The 19513-nt window shown below is 41.5% G+C and overlaps 2 protein-coding genes and 1 long non-coding RNA gene across 8 annotated transcripts; 1 reads left to right on the top strand and 2 right to left on the bottom strand.

Moving 5' to 3' along the window:
• The first annotated feature begins 497 nt into the window (after positions 1 to 497).
• LOC128449190 (uncharacterized) lies at positions 498 to 8153 on the top strand. Its single transcript, XR_008339850.1, has 4 exons — positions 498 to 629; positions 1254 to 1352; positions 1467 to 1579; positions 7632 to 8153. It is a non-coding gene; the product is annotated as an uncharacterized LOC128449190 (long non-coding RNA).
• suox (sulfite oxidase) lies at positions 1682 to 12553 on the bottom strand. 5 transcript variants are annotated; one of them, XM_053432206.1, is made up of 6 exons: positions 11947 to 12107; positions 11602 to 11775; positions 8028 to 8095; positions 7650 to 7818; positions 6386 to 6658; positions 1682 to 5133 (listed from the first exon to the last, which is right to left on the bottom strand). In XM_053432206.1, the coding sequence occupies exons 3-6, from the start codon at positions 8084 to 8086 to the stop codon at positions 3913 to 3915; spliced, it is 1722 nt and encodes a 573-aa protein (XP_053288181.1). In that variant the 5' UTR covers positions 8087 to 8095; positions 11602 to 11775; positions 11947 to 12107; the 3' UTR covers positions 1682 to 3912. The 5 variants fall into 5 exon arrangements, with proteins under 5 accessions (XP_053288181.1, XP_053288204.1, XP_053288196.1 ...); XM_053432229.1 differs by lacking the exons at positions 11602 to 11775; positions 11947 to 12107 and adding an exon at positions 12535 to 12553; XM_053432221.1 differs by lacking the exons at positions 11602 to 11775; positions 11947 to 12107 and adding an exon at positions 11062 to 11578.
• Positions 12554 to 13783: 1230 nt separating this feature from the next.
• mcrs1 (microspherule protein 1) lies at positions 13784 to 18288 on the bottom strand. 2 transcript variants are annotated; one of them, XM_053432187.1, is made up of 14 exons: positions 18095 to 18288; positions 17189 to 17343; positions 16909 to 17047; positions 16637 to 16801; positions 16388 to 16497; positions 16165 to 16273; positions 15924 to 16062; positions 15390 to 15465; positions 15275 to 15303; positions 15077 to 15169; positions 14896 to 14978; positions 14669 to 14756; positions 14315 to 14442; positions 13784 to 14203 (listed from the first exon to the last, which is right to left on the bottom strand). In XM_053432187.1, the coding sequence occupies exons 2-14, from the start codon at positions 17341 to 17343 to the stop codon at positions 14117 to 14119; spliced, it is 1401 nt and encodes a 466-aa protein (XP_053288162.1). In that variant the 5' UTR covers positions 18095 to 18288; the 3' UTR covers positions 13784 to 14116. The 2 variants fall into 2 exon arrangements, with proteins under 2 accessions (XP_053288162.1, XP_053288170.1); XM_053432195.1 differs by lacking the exons at positions 17189 to 17343; positions 18095 to 18288 and having other exon boundaries at positions 16637 to 16803; positions 16910 to 17047.
• Positions 18289 to 19513: the final 1225 nt, after the last annotated feature.

The following is a 19513-nucleotide window of genomic DNA, read 5'->3' as shown; positions in this document are numbered from 1 at the left end:
TGGGCCCATCCCTGCTCACAGGAAACGTGGGGTAAATAGGTTTGGTGTGTTATTAAATTCAGTGTCAACAGCATGTGTTTTCTTCTTATGGTTGAGACTGACAAAATTGCACACACTCATAAATATCAGTCCCCTAAACATGGCTGGTTGTTTTCCATCTAGAGCCATGAATTATTTTCAAACAAAGAATAAGAAAACTATGAATATCAAAGCTAAATGAATTCATATTTTAGGGATGAACAATTATTAAATGAGGAGGAGTAATCATTTTTAATATTGTTAAGATTTGGTTTTACCACTCTCAACATCAGCTGTCGCCTGCAGCTGGGTTTGCATTAAAAAGAAGCTCTGGCAACAATAATGTCTGAGCTTTGAAACCAGTGGAGTCACTCTTTTAATTTGGATGATTGTGTAAAGTAACCTTTATTTTAAAATCAGTAAAGTGGAAGTCAGATATTATGCTGATGTCTTTTGTTTCATGTTGAATAAGTGGAAGTGGACGTTTAGGAGGTGGATTGAATAAGTTGATTTCTGATCAGCAACTTCTCTGAACTATTTCTGACTAGAGAGGACAACTTCAGTTTTTTTTCCTGTCAGCAAAATCTGCTTGAATCACAACACCCGAGCAGGTCAGTGAGTCAAACCTGTGATTATTATAGAAATTTTGAATTTGTGTAGATTTTATCTAACATCTCAGACAACATAAAGCCTACATCGATTTTAAATAATACATGATGGATGATAAACGTTTAGTTAGTGGTACATTTCCTGTGTATTTGCACCTATATTCTTGCAAAAATGTAGAACAGACTGAATGAATGTTACAGTAGCTTTAGCTGTTGAAACAGCTGCTCTCCATATGTCATCGCTCGGTTGGCAATCATCTGACCTCAGAGTTACTACACAGACTAAAACCTGAGACAACACACTGAAGTTTGTCTTCTTGTGCCAGCTTGTGAAGTTAAATCCAGATTTTCCAGGAGTGAAAAGAAATGTTTTTCATCTACTGTCTCGTTTTTTGTTTTGTTATAATTTTTGTAGAGCTTTGATGTAATTGTATAGATCTTCTGTTCATACTTAGTAGAGAAGAGATTATATTTAATAATATTTATAAATATAATATATAATCATATTTCCTTTAATACATTTTATTCATACTGTTTTTATACGTAATGTATAGTGCTGTTAATTTATATGCGCTCATATTCAAAAGTGTGTGTCCTCCTGATTTTATTTCTTCTTTTTTTTTTTAGAAAGAACTTTGTGCTTAAGCTTGAAAAGGGCTCCACAAATACATGTGATTCATTCAGTGACCCATCCTCAGTTCCCTGCTGACCTTTACAGCAGTGAAAGTAAGAGTCAGCTTTATCTGTTAACTGTAATTGTTCTGACGGAATCATTATTACTGATAATTGCATTGCATTGTATTCAACATCTATGACGGGCCATTTTGGGGGGGGGTTCAGTATCTTGCCCAAGGACACTGCGACATGCAGATGGGGAAGAATTGGATTTGAACCGCCAACCTTCTTGTTGGAGGACGACCACTCTACCCCTAGGCCCGACGCCCCTAATACGTGTAAGTCGCTTTGGTTAAAACCTTCTGTCAAATGACATGTAATGTGGTGTAATATTATTATTACCGATAATGACGAGGAGAAAGGAAACAAGAGAGACAATATACAAGAATGAGATTTTTAAATGAGGCCGCTTATGAAACACAAAAGCAAAGACAAAAAGTAATCTGATGAAACAGAAAACTGAGCATGAGCAAACAGCTTGTAAAGCATTTGGTCCAGTTTTATGCAACAGACCAATATTTATTTAATGGGATTCCTAAGTGATTTTCTTAAGGCACTGTCATTTCTCCTAAGTCTTAGGGAGCAGTTTATGGTGTTACTCAAACCGGCATCATGGTTTACATCAACAGAGTTCCCCAGTTCGAACGACTATATCAAAATGTTTTTCTGCTGACCACAATTCTAGTCATGTATGAGTCAAAGACAGATCAGAAAGAAAAACAACATAAAACTTCCCACTTTGAGGTAAACAAATAAGTCCTTCTGCATTTATCAGGCATGGGACCACTTAAATAAGAACATGCAGCTATTTAATCTCTTCTCAGGGCAAAAGGTCGGGGTAGGCATCGCCATGACATCATCCTACCTCCCAATTCATTAAGATATGTGAATTATGGACTGTAGCTTTAATTCGGATTTATTATATTGTTGGAAGTCTACCCGAAATATCCCTGCTACTCAAATTATTGTAGTGTTTGATCTTTTACTTTAAACTGCTGTCCCTTCTTTCACCCCGTCAGCTTCATGCCAGCTGCAACATCATTCCACAAGATGATTCTGAGTCACTTTTTATCCTGTTTATTATGTTTCCACATTTAAGAATCATTACGTAAAAGTGGTTTTACCATTTGAATTTACATTGGTACCAAAGGCAAAAAAAATTATCCAGGAAATTCACCATGACTTTGGTACATTAATGTCTATACAATCGTCAGCTTCCTGGTCTCCGTTTAATCAATACGGTAAATTATGTTTTTAATCTTCATTAAATTATTTCAGATGATTGAGAAGTCCAAGGCGACAGGCCCCAACATAGAGACGTACAGACCTTCCCTACTCCTATCAGAACAAGACACCCAGACTCATTGTTAAAGTACATTATCAGAGCCATAAATAAAACAAGATAAGATATGAGAAGAAACACAGATACCGGCAAGTCAATTTGGTTAAAGCAGATAGTGAAGTTCAACCAGGTGGAATATAAACATTTTCGCATAACTTGAATAGAAAAGAAACACTTGTTTGTCCCTTTAAGGATCCTGTAGGAACGGTGGTGGATCTATTGATCTGATTGATCAGGAGTTGGGCTGTTGACTGGTTTTACGAAACGAGCCACTAATGTGAGACGGAAAATCCAAAATTATACCTATGGTTTCCTCACTGACAGCAAATACTGCTTCGTAGTACATTCCTCTGTTTTTTCTGTCTCCTTGTAAGGTACCAACACTTTGATCCAAATCATTGTTTTACCTCCGCTCAGAAAACTGCCACAAAACATAGAGGCCTGTGTGACACACATCAAGTCTCAACTGGGCTTCAGAAATGTCTACAAGCGACTAAATTCTGCCTCAGTCTTCACAGAGGCATCTGGAGAAAGTGGGGGGTAAACTGAAATGTCACAGTTCACCTGTTATTTACTTAACGAGAGCAGAAGTAGATTATCTCAGCCTCTCATAGTTCTTCCGGTGAATCACTGACTCAAACATGATCTGTTGCAAAGGTTATCAACAAAGTCACAGTTGCAGATAAGGAACAGCTACCGCTGTTTAAAGCTTCCTACATGAGTCTGCACCAAGTAAACTGTTCGCTGTAAAGAAAAAAACATCTCTAGTAACCTTCATTTAAAAGATGACACAATATTAGGCTCAAAACTTTACTACAGTAAGCTAAGTACTACTAGATCCAAAGGTAATATCCAAACTTTTTTAATATGTATTGTTATACATAACACAGATGAACTCTTTTAATATAGTATTTACTATAACTCTATGTCAAGAAGATGATGGAGTTTACAAAAGTAAATAGTTTCTTTTCTATAAATATTACAGACTCACAAATTCATTAAAGTTGTAACTTGATAAAAACTCTTTTGCTAGTTATTTAGAACCTTTAACTTAGTTTATGGTTTGTTCTGCTGAAAACCATTCAAGTCCTTCAGGAAACTGTGACTGCATAGAAAATTCAATACTGAAAACATTCGACTGTATTAGCTGAAAAACGTTAGAATATTGTGTGCGCTTGGTCTCTGTGAATCTGCTCTTTTTTCCTTCATTGATTTTCCGGCTGAGTCTAAATATCAGATTTAAGTTTGCAACCAGAATGTGAAGTGAGTCTATTCCTCCTCATCCTCTCTGATCTTCACCTTCACTCTGTGCCAGGCGTTACTCAGGACGCCCCTCAGGTTCCAGATGGGAGGCACCGTGTCCGGCTGCATGTTGTAGCTGTTGTCAACTGCCTTGCAAACTATCTCAAGTTCCTGAGCTCCAGGGGGAAGAGGAGCCGTCACCTCCCACAGCTTCCAGGCCCAGGCTCGTCCCGGGGGGGGTGAGGGTTCGGCTGCTTGGCCCTTGTCACTGGTCCTCAGTGGGGCCACTTGCCACGTCTTTCCTCCGTCTAGAGAAACATCCACACGTACCACCTCTCTGCCCCCGCCACTCCAGGCGTAGCCCTTAACAATCACCTCTTCCTCCGACCGATCGACCACAGCACCGTCGGCCGGTGTGGTGATGGCAGACTGAATGGGCAGCTCTTGAATGGCTGGTGCAGATTTGAAGTCTACTGTGTCCCAGTCGGTCCCGGGGGAGAAACCCTTGTAGTCGTTCTGCTGCCAGTGGCTGCTGCTCTCCTCTGAGCTCACAATGATCTTCCCAAGCCATTTAACATTACGTGCACCCACTGTGCCCGGCACCACAACACGGACAGGGAAGCCGTGGTCGGCAGGAAGCTCCTTGCCATTCATTTCATAAGCCAGCAGCACATCGCCTTCCTCACTAACCGCCTTGTTCAGAGGGATAGAAGCACCATAGGTCGAACCTGTCACATCATGGTCCAGCCCCTCAAACTGAACGTGGCGAGCCCACTGGGCCACATCTGGCCCGTAGCCAGCTGCCATCAGCACGTCCCTGAGGTTAGCGCCGCTCCATGTGGCGTTACTGATCGCAGCAATGCCCCAGTTTAGTCCTTTGACCTGCTTGACCGTGTTCATCTCAGAACGGCGGTTACCTGCACACTGCAGAGTGGCAGTGACCGTGTGTTTGGGGAATTTAGTCTTCAAGTCTTCTAAAGACAGCGTCAGAGCTCCTCTGGGAAGTCCCTCCACATGTAGCTGGTAGGATGCCGGGTCCACCGGAGGAACTGGGAGGTGGTTTCTTTTGAAGAAGAAAGCCGAGGGGGTGATGTAGCTGTCAGAGAGGATTTCAGGAGGTGGCTCAGCATTGAAGGGCTTCAGGTTGTTGATGTGCAGGACCGGGTGACGCTCTGGATCGGAGGAGTAGGGGTCAGATGATTTCACAGCCTGTTGCTTCTTCCGGTCCTCTGCACTCAGCTCACCGACCTTGTATTAACCACAGACACAGAAGCTTCATTAGACCACATCAATGTCACCAGCAATCACATGAGCCGCTGTTCTATACCAGCACCTGCTATCATCTGGATATTGTCTGTAATGAGAATGGATACAATCGACAGCCACTCCCGGGACTGCAGTGGACACAGGATTTATTGGCTCCGGCTTCGATTGGCAGTGATTGAAAGGTGACGCCTGGGTGAACACGCCAATTTGGCAAGACAGCGAGGTGACAGAGCGCCTCATGTTTCACTGATTCCAGTGTTTGTGACTTTAAAAGGCAAACTCCTTTACTGTCAATGGAAACAATGGAAGTCATAGCGTTTCAAAACTGTGTGTAAATACACTGGAATATTTTCAAAGTGATTGAGAGAAAAAATATATATCAAGCTTTTTTCTGACTGGCCACTTGAGGGTGCGTCAGGATTTAGTCCACAGTTGTTAGTTTTTCTTAATTGACAGTGTCAAGTAAAGCTTCACACTTTTTGCCTTCAGTGATCAAAAATGCAAGATGGTAAAAAAAAATTAGGATAGCAGGATAAAATCTCCCAGAAACCCTGAAACTGCTTTCAGACATGCACTGAACATTCTCCAGACATTATCCAGAGGGCCTGTGTGTGAGATTCAAATGTCAGGGTCAGTTATTCTGGACATTCTCCTGAACTTTTTGGGCCAGCCCCCTTGTAAACTCTCTGAGTGAGCCCACGTGAGACGACAGGAAACTGTCCGGAGAAGTCACCGGACAGCGAGACAGATGCTAAAGACAGAAAAATAAAGATTACTAACATCTCAAGATTAAAATAACTATGAATTTTATATTCATACAGTTGCTGTTGTGAATTATAATTGTATGATAATCCACTACTATCTTTTTCATCATTAACAATAGGTCCAGTCGGTCAAGACACATTTAATAGAATATAATGTTTAATAGAATATAATGTTTTAATAGAATAAATAGCTTTCATAAAATAAATGTTTTAATAGAAGCACCCAAAAAATATGATTCATACAAGATAAGACTGCAGTTAGATTAGCTACAGCTTTAGTTGGAGGTAAAACCAAGAATTATTTTCCCCATCTGGTTTCTACAGCAGGTCAAAGTTGAACAAGAGAGTCTGTTAACTGTAGTTTTTGTTAACAAATGACAGATTTAGCAGTAAAATTGGACTTTCACCTTTTCTACTTTACATTTTTTACAATCAGTTCAATTATAAACAGAAACCGCAAATGTGCTCACCTTATATTCTGAGAGCATTTCCAACACGTGTTCCTGGTTGTGCACAGCATACAGCGCCCAGAAGGGTTCAATGGCACCACCTGCCGCCAACATGATTTTATTCCCACCGGGATGCATGGCCACAAATTCAGTGATGTCATAGACGCCGCCTTGGTAAGTGACCCACACGCCATCCTCCAGGGAGCGGTGCTTTGTGACCTCTTCCTGGCTGAAGATGGGAAAAGGTAGGGTCGTCTCTAAGGTCGGAGTTCTGATGGTGTCCACCTGCTCAGCCTGTAGGAGAGAGAGACAGATAAGTGGCCAATTCTGAGAGTTTCTGACAGAGCATGATGTCGATTAGAGCCCGGCCAATATATCAGTTGAGCGATTATATCAACCAATATGACCCCTTAATAGACAGTGTTTATCTTTGTATATAATGCGCCAATATGAAAACTTACATTTTAAAGCGTAAAGTAACGATTTAATGTGCATTTATATTTAACGTAAAACCAAAAAACTGTTTATTTTCTTTATATCGAAATCTATATATTCGGTTGCATTTATAATAAAGCTGTAAAATGTCAAGTCTCGAACTTAAAAAAAATATTCGGGCTCTACTGGAAATACATGATGAACTGCGACAGTTTGAACATTTGGGTTCTTCAACCCATTTTGTCATTTTCTGACATTAGCTCACACTGCAGCACCAAACCACCGAGAGCCAAGAGGCCTCTGTGTTGGTTGTGCAAACAACATACTTGTCGACCCGGTGACATTTATTCTTAAAGCGGCAGCAGCAGGTTACTGAGCTGTTGATTCTTTTTTATCTTTGATCTGCTCATGACTCATAACCTCCTTTTGGAGTGTTCACAAACATTTTTGTGAAATCAACAATTTGAAAAGATACCAACTGCTTAACGATGCATGCCCTGGGTAACATGTAAACAGGTATATGAAAGGGATATTCTATGAGCAACTCATGTAAACATCATAATCAGAGTAATGTCTTATTCTTATTGATGTTCATAGTCATTCATAATAGATGAAAATATTGTTTGCCCTTATGCTGATTCACAAATGAAAGAATTTTGAAGGAACCAACAAACAATGTTTTCTTATGAATTAGGAATTTGTAGTCAGCAGGATCAGGAGCAGATCCTAATGCATTGTTCAGTTTCTTCAGACTAAGAGTGAACATTGTAAAATGAGTGTAACACAACAGGTCACTGCCCTTAAATTAAAATGCTATAAACTGTCTGCACAGATCTTATCTGGCACTAACCTTGTGCTTGTGGAGGCCATAAGCCAGTACAGTCCCTGTACCGGCGAGCAGTCCTGCCAGGCCATGTCTCCAGCTGGGACTGTGGGCGCGCCGGTACGACCTCTGGTCACCACTGCTGTTGCTCCGGAGACGGACCGCGCATGATGCCACAGCAGGGGCCACCGGATGCCTGTGAAAATAAAAACTACTGAAGGTCATTTTTATGCAGACCAAACTCATTAGATGGTGAATATGTGATTATTAATAGAAGTTCAAAGAGATTAGTGTGATCACAAAAAAGAAATACAAAACATAAAAAGTGGAGGGATATTAAAGTCAGGCTATAGTTAACAGCTGGAGTATCCTTCATCATGTGTGTATTTTGTTACAGTACTGTACCTTTGAATGCTGACAGGCCCAAATCGAGTCAGGCTGTGGCAGCGTCTGAGAAGCAGCATTGCATTGATCTTCAGGAGTAGAGAAAAAACTGGTAATTTCACTGTTGCAACAAATAGCACATTACAATAAAAGGTTTCTAATTCTGAAATACAATTTTTCGCAGTTTTTTTCTTGCTCATTGAGTCAATATGCCTGTGGCCCTGATCATCTCATGACCCTGTGAGCAGGTTCTGGACCCCTGCAGGTTGTGAGTCTATAGTCGACAGCAGACAAATGTTTGCTAATGTAACTAATAATGACAGCTGACGTGTATTTTCCAGCAAAATTTGCATTACTGTTCCTGTAACCTCCAGCAACATCAACAAGCCTAGTGTTTAACATGAGCACTGACTGAGGCAGGGACCGTCCCTCTGAATGCAGGATGGAAGAGTGATGATCTAACAAAGCAGACCACTGTAGACTATGTACATCGTTAAACTGTTTTTCCCCAGCATGTGATGTAGTTAAAACATGAACCTTGAAACTCTTCTACTCCTCCTGAACCGACCAACCAGCAGTTACTTCCACCAGCGAGAGGAGCCAACCGGGTGAGGGGGAGTGATCAGAGAGATGGAGGAGAGCTGGTCTTCACCCCCCTCTTCCCTCACCACACACATGTTGATGTGTAACTACATCATGGTAAACATGGACACACTGTCCAGCATCCCATAACGAAACAAATTAAAAAATATTACTAGTTAATGAGAAATGAAATTTAAAAAGAGTGCATCTTCCTCTGTTGACAATACCCTGACATTACCACATCAAGTAAACAAGCTATGACTCAGGTAAGGCTGACCCAAAGCCTTGGAAGCTTTGGCTGTTGCCACGGTAAGTAGAATATAAAGAGGGATGGTGCGTTTCCACTTCCTAACACAGCTTAAATATCCGGGATAAGAGCAGTGCCATGTTTCCCATTTGGAACCAGTCTGTGCAGGAGAGATCAGGGGATGGAGCTGCAGTAGCGAGGTTCTGCGTGCGATACACGCTCAACCAATCATGAGTTAGTCTCAGCTGTATAATTCAACTTTTTTATTGTCCCATCCACTAACATGGAGGAGGTGGGGTTTATGAGACCTAAACGACAGCCAGCCACCAAGTAGCAAATGGCTTCACTTTTGGGGAACTGTCATGTCGTCCACGTTTATATTCAGTGTATGGTCCATATCAACAGTACATGTCACAGGCTTAGAAATTAAACTAGGTAAGCGACTCAAGTGTCTAATGAATTCCAAATTTGCATTGATGAACCTGAATTAGTCGAGTGCCAGATAGGCCAAAGAAAACACGGCAAATCGACAAAGAGTTTGGCACGCGCACTCGCAGGCAGCTGCCAAATGTCTTTTCTGCCATAACTTATGAGTGCTGCCTTTATGCTAGCAACATAACCATGAAGTCTGATCTTTCCTACACCAACACTTTAACAACTTTGTTTTACACGTTACAGACGAACCAATTAATCATGAAAATAATCAGCAGATGAATCAGTAATAAATAAATAACTTTTAGAAGCAGCCCTACACTTTTATTTAATTATATTTCAGTCCTTTTCTATGTGTTTGCAGAACATTTAAAAACCAACATTTCATTCCTGTTTCGTAAATCTGCAACTCCCCTGACGTGACTCGACCGGTCACATCATCGTATCTGTCATTATTAGTGTGACTGTGTCCCGCAGATAAAGGCTGCAGCTTGTCAAGCGGAGCAGCTTTTTTGGGATGTGTTCATACACATATTGTGGATCACATGGGATCTTTGACAGGTGATTATGTACAGCTACAAAGGTATCTGTCAAGTTTACCTTGAGCTTCTACCACTCTATTACTTATGAGTTTTGCACATATTATCATCCATGTGCAGAGGAGACTGTATATGCACGTCAGAAAACTATTTAAAAGTCTCATCTCCCTGACAGTTACAGAGAAGCTGCTTCTCTGTGCGAGATCAGCAGATGTCTGAGGCTGGCTTGTAATCACTAGTGTGTCATTTAATGGTAAATATTGTGAAGATTAGTAATAGAAGTGCTTTTTCATACAGATTCTTTCCCTCTTTAATGCAAATATGCGTCTTTTCACGCCGCTGTGGCGCAAGACTCGTTGTCATTCATGCTTCCCCAACCGTTGCGCGTCTTACAAAGCAATTCCGCGCCAGAACACTAGGCAGAGTAATGCTTTTTGTCGAAGCCTGAGAGACGCCTTCTTTCTTCTTCCTTCTTCATCGATTGTTTATTTACATAGCTACTGCGGCTCCTTGTAGCCTTTTTCAGGCGGACCAATACGCCAGTCAGTCACGGGTTATACAAGTGGACATACTTTCGGATCTCTTCTGCCAAACGCTCTTCTATTTGGTCCATATTCATTCTTCTAAATCTCCCGTTGTTTCTGCCTGTATTATGGGGCATGAAATCGGAAATGCAGCTCCAGAAGGGATGTAGAGCAGACCAATCACAGCCTTGCGGGCTGAGTGAGCTTGCGGAGCTTTGCCGTAAATTTTAGAAAAGTGGGTCGACACCCGTCAGCACGTAAGAAGGGACACATAAGCACGTAAGGGACCCGGAAGGGCTCTTGCGCTTACGGGCCCGTGAAAACGCAGAAGCATGTTTCAGGCTTTACTCTTATTCATCCATGAGGGAAGTGAATGCAACTCAGGTGGAAAACTTACTTTTATGAGGTTTGTTTCTGCCTTAAAGATATTTTAACTCGTAAAAGGACTGAAATGTTACAATCTATTGCAAGATGTTGAATAATGTTGATTGATAATTGGTTTTTAATTCAATGTCTGTTTTTAAATCATCTCTCAAAATGTACATATAGTGCCAAGTTATAAATTAGCAGCAAACTAACAATACTTAAATATGGCCGTTTCTTAAAATAAAATTCGAAGCTTTTGTAAAATTAACAATTTGCTTGAAAAATGAACAACTTTCAAAAATATATTAATAGATGTGCTACTTCGCTCAAAGCTCTCGAGCTAACATCGAACAGGAATGACTTACATGTGAATCTTCCTGAATCAGGAAGTGTATGTGGACACATGATCGGCTCCTCTGTATAATAAGGTGGCTCCTTAATGGCCCCTGATTGAGAGAAATCCCAGATCTGCCATTGTCTATTTATATCATGGAGCTGGGCGCATGTGTGTGCTGTAGTAGCCTGTGTGGACACATGCTAGTCCCCCGAGAGACCAGCGCAGAGTATTACAGTCGAAGATGAGTGTCAAAACGCCCTGAACTCAACAAGCACTGACCTGTAATCAGCTGTGAAGCTGCCAGGTCCCTTAGCCGAGGCAGCGTTTATCTGCTGTGAGATAACGTCACAATAAAGTGAAGCTCCGTTAGCGACCTGACGTGTGACATCACCCACATCCCCATCACCCCCCTTAGCTCAACTTAGCTAACACTCAAGTTAGCCGGCTAAAGCACCCGCAGCCAACCCGCCCCGCTTCCCCCTCTCATTCGGTTAGGTTCACGAACACTAGGCACATTACCACCGGCTGGTTTCTTCATGTAATGCAAACCAAATTCAGGGTCACTCACTTCTTCACTTCCGCTGAGCCAGTGCCTGCGTGTGTCCGGATGTTCTCCCCCTCAACCGCCAGCGAGAGGCACAACACAAACCTCCGTATACGTAGCACGGAGCTGACCGTGCGGCGTTCAGGGACATACCACCTATCGTGCACGTTTTCTCTGTCAAGTCATACCGACGGGTTTCTGCCGACAAAAAACAAACCAGTGTTTGTGCCAGTGGAAAACATATATTTGAATCACACGGGCTACTGTCACATCAGTGTAATGGGGTCAATCCTTAATAAAAAAGCTTTAGCCAAAACAAGATCGTTTTAGCAGGGTTACTTTCCCAATCATGCTTATGTTCTAATTTACCTGACAGGACGGCGATGCCTAAAGGATGCGGGGAGTCGGCGAGGTTTATTTAGGGACACCGTCTCTCTCTCTACACTGCCGGTCCTTTGAGGAAGTCTAGTGTGGGCAGCAGGTGTGGACACCAATTGTTTGTTGCGAGCCCAGCGTACAGCTGTGCGTGTGTGTGTGTGTGAGAGACGTAATCAGCGTCGCCATACATGCACGCTGTAATCTCCCCCAGTCAGCGTGTACCCACAAACGAATGGGAACAATACTTTACTTCTCGTCAATATTGGTGAGTTATTGGCTCCGTAAACTAGATGCCCTCTTCTGTTATTTCACTGTAATATATCGCTCGCAATGATAACCCTATGGTGCAATCACACCCGTGTTGGGATTGAAGACGAGAGAAAGAACGGAGCCTGAAGTAAAAAAAAAGATCACAGATCAATAGAATCGATATCAGCTGATCAGACATCGCTGAACCCTCTCTTCTTCCTCATCCTTCCATTCACGTGCACACATCACGCAGATCCCCGCACCACTGTCACGGCAGTATTTATTTATTTAGAGCATCGGACCGATTCCCTCACATCAGTGGATCCTCACCTCCACTCTGGGATATTATTTGGAAAGTTTCTTCATTTCTTGTTAGTGACGTCCTGTGCGCTCTGTGCGCCTGATGGCACAGTCACGTTCACTGCAGTGATTTGATGATTCACGCACAGTGTTAGAAGAGATTATTCAAACCTAATAATGACTCGGCTCTGTAACTCCGCGGTTAAATGGAATCTAAACGTAATTTGCTGTAAGTTGTTTGATATATTTTCAAATTAAAAGGCTCGTGTGGAACAGATATGTCGCACGAGCAAAACTAAGCTGTTGGTTTTAATGTAAATGATGAAGTGGAGAATAATCTGCCTCAGTTCACCACCTCACGTCTGCGTCGCCACTCTCTGGTCTCCAAAACGTTCGTACGCATTGGTCAGAGTTTGCGTGGAAATACGCAAATTTTCCCCTCGAGTTTGATTTTATAAATCCCAACGTTTGCGTGAGAAGTGGCACGCACGTTTCAGGCCCCGTTTTGTGCGTACGCAGCGGTTATAAATGAAACCCCTGATGTGTGATGTAAGTGTATTTCTGAGCAATGTATGCATATCAGGTACATCAAATGTATGTACATATATAATATCTATACTCTTTGTATATGTTTTGTATACTGTAATTATACTATTTACTTATCTTTATATATACAGTACTGTGCATACATACTATATAGATCGTTTTATAGGTTGTGTACAAAATTAATATCTGCTATTAAGTTCTCTTTGTATATACTTATTACCTATGTTTATTCTATTGATCTTTAATTTAAATTTGCTGTGTATTTACTAATTAGACAAGTAAATGCAGTTTGGACAAAAATACGCAACATAATCACTGGGCATATTGTTAAATCTACAGATAAAACCAGAAGCACTGTGCAGCCACAATCTCCCACAGGCAACGTTAGGAAGTTAATAAAAAAGCCACTGCAGGTTTTTTAAGACTGAAGACAATTTACTTACTTACGTCTTTTAAGAGAAAAGCAGGTTGTTCTCATCGTTTCCCTCATAATGTCCCCGTCTACATTTGATAACATATGTATGAACCCTGACTAATTCAGAGTAATCTTATTGAAATACAGTATGGCATCAATATTCATTTGGTTTTTACAGTTAGAAAGATTCAAGAGGTTCCTGTATTGGGACACTGATGAAACATAACTCAGTGTATTTTATAATTTTAGCATATTGGTCTGGTCTACATGTGAAACATCAGTAGATTTGATAGTAAACAAAACATGGGGAACACAAGCTCAGTTTTTGAAAAAGCTTTTACTGCAGCATTTAAATACAATATTTTGAAAAACTGGAAAACAAGGCTCTACCATGAGACTATCTACATTACAACATGGAAAATGTTCAAACACCAAGTGAGAACCTGTTACTATTTAGTTCCAGGGTTAAGCAGTAGCCTGTTGACAAGTTCACATGTGAGGTTAACATAGCTGTTGTCAGTCTGAGTCTTGGTAACGGAGCTGTGCTTTGTAAGAACAACTGTTAAGCATTCTCCTCCGCAAAACGACTGACTGGTCCATTCATCTGCCAGCGTGTTGTGTCTATCGATTCTTGTGCTTGGTCGTGGACATTCACTGCTGAGTCATCTTGGCTGCTTCGGCTTTTATTAGCGAGATGAGTTCCAGGTTAATTAGAAACACAAAGCGGAGACCTGCGATCTGAAGAGACAGACACAGTATGTTAGGGCCATGCATGGCTCAGTACCACTTGAACACATCATGGTAGTTTTATTTGGAATGTTATACGACTTGGTTGGACCACAAACACACCTCCACCACTGAGTTGTTATTGAGTTTCCACTTGTTGCCCGACAGGACTGGTCTGCCATCAATGTAAATGGGTCGTCTGCCCTCGTTGGCGATGAAGAAGTCACCATTATTCTTCAGTTTTATAATTCCTGTAAACGGCAACACGCAGAGTAACCATCATATTTTTATTTCATTACATAACGTTTTGTAGATGATTGGTAGGTATGTTTACTGTCAACAGATATCACAGGTTTAGGTAATTGTCGCATTTAAACTATTTTCAGACACAAACTCCTAAGTTTCCCTTTGACATATGAAGAAAGCAGCAGGAGATTGTCCACAACAATCAGACGAGGGTTGAATGAGTTTACTCACCTTGTTTTCTTGATATTTTCCAGGCTGGTCCTTCTAGTGACAGATCCACATCTATCTGTTTGTCCTTGGTCGCCCTGCCCAACGTAATCTGTGTAAAAAAAAACAATTAGCATCATAGTGAAAATACATCATCACAGATGAAGAAATCCCTTTTACTATGTGCTTCTATTTTTGCCTTTCTGATGTTTACATTGCATAACCGTTACAATTGACAGGAGATTAATTACCTCTCTTGATCTCATGAGGTAGCGTACCATTCGCCCCCGTAGTGCTGCCAGTGTCTGGTTGTCAAAGTCAGGCATGCTCATCCCTAGAGACACATATGAACCTTAATTAGTTCCACCAGACTAAATTAGAACAAATAATAAAAGCCATAAGCTTGACCTTGGCAAGAGGAACTTTACATACCTGTGATACTGTCCACCAGAACCTGCCAACGAGGCAACTCCTGCTCTAACTGTCTGATCTCTTTTTTCTGGTGCCGATCAGAAATCATCAGCTCTGAGAAAGAAGATAAGGACAATTTAAATTCATGTTGTGCAATGATGATGAAATCCATTAGAACAATGTTATGGACAATAAGTTTCCTTAATAATTACTTCTTACCATGCTCCAAAACTTCATCTCTGTTCTCCCTGCGTGAAAAGAAACATGATCAGTTTTGATAACTCATTGACGCACAATATTTTACCAAATACTAAAAGATGAAAGACAGTCTTACTTTAACTTTACGTCATCAACCATCTGCTCAGCATCAGAGAAGTTGAGGACCTGGTCACCTTTAGGAAGAGGCTGGACTGCAACACACAATCAAAACCAACAGAAAGCCATTAAATACAGAGCCTATCACATTTCCCCCCAAAACCGACACTAGGGGCTTTCTCATACATCAAAATCACAACCATCAATAACACTGAATTGGTGGTGGCATATTAGCAATTCACTGCAGTATAACAGTTTGTATGTGAAACTAAAATATACGTTTCTTAAAAATGTAGGTAGTCACATAAACGGGTGAAAAGCCTGATTGTGTGGGAGGTTTAGCAGACTCAAATGCTCAGAAGCTTTGGTCATTTCTATTGTAAGCAACACCCACATTAGTAATAAAATGCATATATAATAACAATAAGAATGTATTTTAGACAAAAATAGAGCCTTTTAAAGCAAATTTTTTGTCTATTTGCACAGAGAAACCAAACCACATAAATGGTAAATGTACCAATATTGGTACAAATGGGTGGGAAATTAAACTCACCACTCTGGTCATCCAGTAGGTAGTACTGCTTTAACAGCTGCCAGTGCACCAGTAGGCTCTTGGGAGTGCGCGATGGGTGAAAGACACCAGGGTGTTTGCTAAGAAGCTCTTGGAACACGTCCAGTTTAGGCTGACTGGTCTGTTTGATGACAAAATTTGGTAAATAGCTTATGAGTACAGATGTTAAATGAGTATTTCAAGTGATGGATACACTCTTTCCAAAAGAAATAATTTCACATACCGAACCAATCTTTGCCAGTAGTGCCTCCTCAGCCTGACTGAAAAGGGCTTTACTTTGAATTGCTGCAATGGCCTCTGGGTGAAGCTGCCGCATGGCCTGCCATGCCAGCCTAACCAGACAGACAACAAAGAGAATGAGATTCAAAGATACTGAAGAGTGTCATCAACAAGTGAATTATACAAACTTGGAACAGGAGGTTAAGGGATCATTGCTATTCTCTTACTTTGAGATGACAGGATCGTAGAGCAGAGCGTACCACCTCTCTTTAATCTCCCGCAAAGTGAAACGACAGCTGAACTTGACCCCCAGATGAACTGAGGTTAGATCTGTTGTCTAGAGAAAAAGAAAAATACAAGAGCTGTGGTATGAACGTCGCACATTGGGGATTCATAAAGTGACAGATTAATACAAGAAACTAGTTACAGAATTCTTCCAACAATATGGCAACGATTTACATTTTTAAACTCCTCACCTGCAGCACTGCATTAATAAGGAGCAGATCATCAGTGGGTTTCCACCGCCCCAGGTCTTTGGTGATATGTAGAGGTTGCTTGCTTTTCTTCACTCTTTTGGTGATGGGTGGAGGGTTTATTACCATGGCGAGAGGTGGTGTGAGAGTGGTTCCTGACTTTGTCACCTGACATCATGTATCAAAAGGTACATAAATCATTCATTGCACCTTTACAAGTTCTATTGCAGCCATTACTTCCTGATGAAATCTGCCGATTTCATGGTAATACAAACCTTTTTTTTCTCACAAGATGAGAGTTCACTCGTTGGACAGCGGACAGGCTCTATGACAGGAGGGCCTTTGACTCTGCTAGATGACTTCACAAGACTGCTTTCTACGAGCTCATCGTCAAACTTCTTCCTCTTTATTGACCTGTGGACATTATTTTGTCAACATTATTGAAGCACTACACACATACATACATATGTGTGTGTATGTATGTATTGTGGCCAACAAAACTATAAAACTGCAAAGCTGGACTGACTTTAACATATATAAGGAAATATATCAAACCTGGAAGAACTTCTACGTTTGGGAACACCACTGCCAAATGCTTGTGTTGCTGTCCTTTTCATATCTTTTACTCCGAGCGACTCTTCGTCCTCTGACCGACTCTGGGCACCTGAGACCGCCATAGATGCACCAACCAGAGGGTCACCTGCTTGCATCTGTTACATCACAAAAACACATCAGGGAATCATTCAGATGTCTCAGTGTAGAGTCAGGAGACGGTTTGACTAGATGTCCTGACTGTATGAATGTATATCGTCAGTCCATAAAACATAAGCGTTTCCTTAGTCTAGAAGGCAGTCAACTGTGAAACATTGAGCAGGAGATTTATGCAAGAATGAGGTGCTCAGAGGTTCTTGATTTTACATCCGGGTACCTTATAAACGGAGTGAAGCGTAATCATGAATGCGTCGGCCTTTAATTGATTATCGATGTTATCCCATGACAGTGATCATGCTAACGTGATGTTTGCCGTTTAGCTCAAGCGGAAACACATGTTAGACGGCACATACTACGTCCCAGAGTACATCATTCAATTCTCAGTTTGTCTTTTAAATGTGTGTGAGACTCATGTCGAGGCTGTGTGTTTGTCTAGCATGAGTGGAAGTCAAGAGGATGGGCAGGCTAATCAACTTAGCCACGTCTTTTGTTTACATCCAACGTTAGCCACAGCCTCTCCCGGTGCCTGCAATAAGCAGCATTTAGCATTGTATGAATGGTGGTGGTGGGTTATAGAGCCGACATACACAAGGTTTCTGTACATTCTGCTTGGTTAGACGATGCTATCTGATCGAAAACAAACCAAATCTGCTGGTTATCGCTGATAAGCTAGCACAAGCTTAGCTAAGACGGAAGCTAACGATAGTTGATTAGCAGGCTAATGCCAACAGCTGCTGTCTCGTTACTGACCTTTTCTTGTTAATTGTCTACGTTATGAAATCAGGTCCGTTAACTGGAGTCTGGAGTCTGTCGGTACTTGTTATCAGCAGCGTGTTCGCTTCCTACATGACGAACTGGCTACACGAGTTTACGTGTTTTGACGTAGGTCTGTTAGCATTAGCTTCTCCGCTACTTTCCAGTTGTGAGGCGCTGATCACGGGGCTGTAGCGCCACCTCCTGGACTGGAGTTTAGACACTCGCTGATTTAACTCTCACGATTTTATTTGATAACCTGTGGCTCTTTCTGTCTTTGCTAATTGAAAATTCACACGCACAAGTTGCCCCTATGGTCACGATTAGAGCCTGATCGATGTGGATTTTGTGGGTTGATGCTGACACTGATATAAATTAGAGGATATAATTAGGGCCCGAGCACCGAACAGTGGGAGGCCCTACTAAAATTGTAAGGATTATTATTATTGTATATTTTTCTTCAGCCACTCTATTGACTTTTTGGGGGTTTTAACATTCTCATATCGTTGCCAAAGTTGGCAAATTTACGTATTTCATCAGATCAACTTCAAATTGAGATGAGTGTCATCTAAACAGATTGGAGATACAAACTACCCCTCTAATGTAACGTGAGCAGTTTTGTTTCAATTGGACAATGTTACTAAAATGTAATCATTATTATTTCCCTTTTGGGGCTTTTTCATTGTAGAATTGTCATTTAATGAGTAAAAAGTACGGTGGCCCTGAAAGCTCAACGAACGGCAACTTAAGAAAACACATGCAAGTTGACAAAACACCTGCCAAAAGAGAAAAGCGCTGCAAATACCGGAACGAGCTGCAAATAGAGAAACGCGCAGCAAATACCGTAACGCGTTGCAAAAAGCCAAACGCGCAGCAAGAAGCCAATATGGGCTAGGGTTATGGATAAGAAGGTCGTAGAGACTTGCGAGTAGGCTCTACCCCCACTAATGCTGACACTTCCGATCGATTGGTACCATCCCTGAGCGTATACGATCTTCGGAAGGGAAAAACCCAATTTGTGAAGTGTTAGGGTTAGTGCTGCAATTAGGGTTAGGGTTATTGATAAGAAGGTCGTCGAGACTTGGGAGTAGGCTTTACCAGCACTAATGCGGGCACTCTCGATCGATTGGTACCATCCCCGAGCTTCTACGACCTTCGGAAAGGAAAACCCAATTTGTGAAGTGTTAGGGTTAGTGTTGCAATTAGGGTTAGGGTTAGGGTTATGGATAAGAAGGTCGTAGAGTCTTGCGAGTAGGCTGTACCCCCACTAATGCGGGCACTGCCGATCGATTGGAACCGAGCGTATACGATCTTCGGAAGGGAAAAAAACTATTTAGGGTTAAAAGCACATAGGCGAAGGAGATAGGTTAGGTTAGGTTAGGGTAGGTTAGGGTTTCGGTTAGGATTAGGATTAGG

Source organism: Pleuronectes platessa, chromosome 2 (genome assembly GCF_947347685.1).
Source record: "Pleuronectes platessa chromosome 2, fPlePla1.1, whole genome shotgun sequence".
NCBI classification, from domain to species: Eukaryota; Metazoa; Chordata; class Actinopteri; order Pleuronectiformes; family Pleuronectidae; genus Pleuronectes; species Pleuronectes platessa.
This window is presented reverse-complemented; position numbering and strand designations above follow the sequence as displayed.

Excerpts from the sequence above, each read along its gene's own strand:
- mcrs1 (XM_053432187.1), bottom strand. The coding sequence starts at position 17,343 with ATGCAAGCAGGTGACCCTCTGGTTGGTGCATCTATGGCGGTCTCAGGT. Across the intron at positions 14,979-15,076 it reads TCTGGTGGACAGTATCACAG|GGATGAGCATGCCTGACTTT; the intron begins GTATGTAAAGTT and ends ATGTGTCTCTAG. Across the intron at positions 14,443-14,668 it reads GAAAATATCAAGAAAACAAG|GAATTATAAAACTGAAGAAT; the intron begins GTGAGTAAACTC and ends TGCCGTTTACAG.
- suox (XM_053432229.1), bottom strand. The coding sequence starts at position 8,086 with ATGCTGCTTCTCAGACGCTGCCACAGCCTGACTCGATTTGGGCCTGTC. Across the intron at positions 7,819-8,027 it reads GGGCCTGTCAGCATTCAAAG|GCATCCGGTGGCCCCTGCTG; the intron begins GTACAGTACTGT and ends TTATTTTCACAG. Across the intron at positions 6,659-7,649 it reads ATGGCCTCCACAAGCACAAG|GCTGAGCAGGTGGACACCAT; the intron begins GTTAGTGCCAGA and ends TCTCTCCTACAG.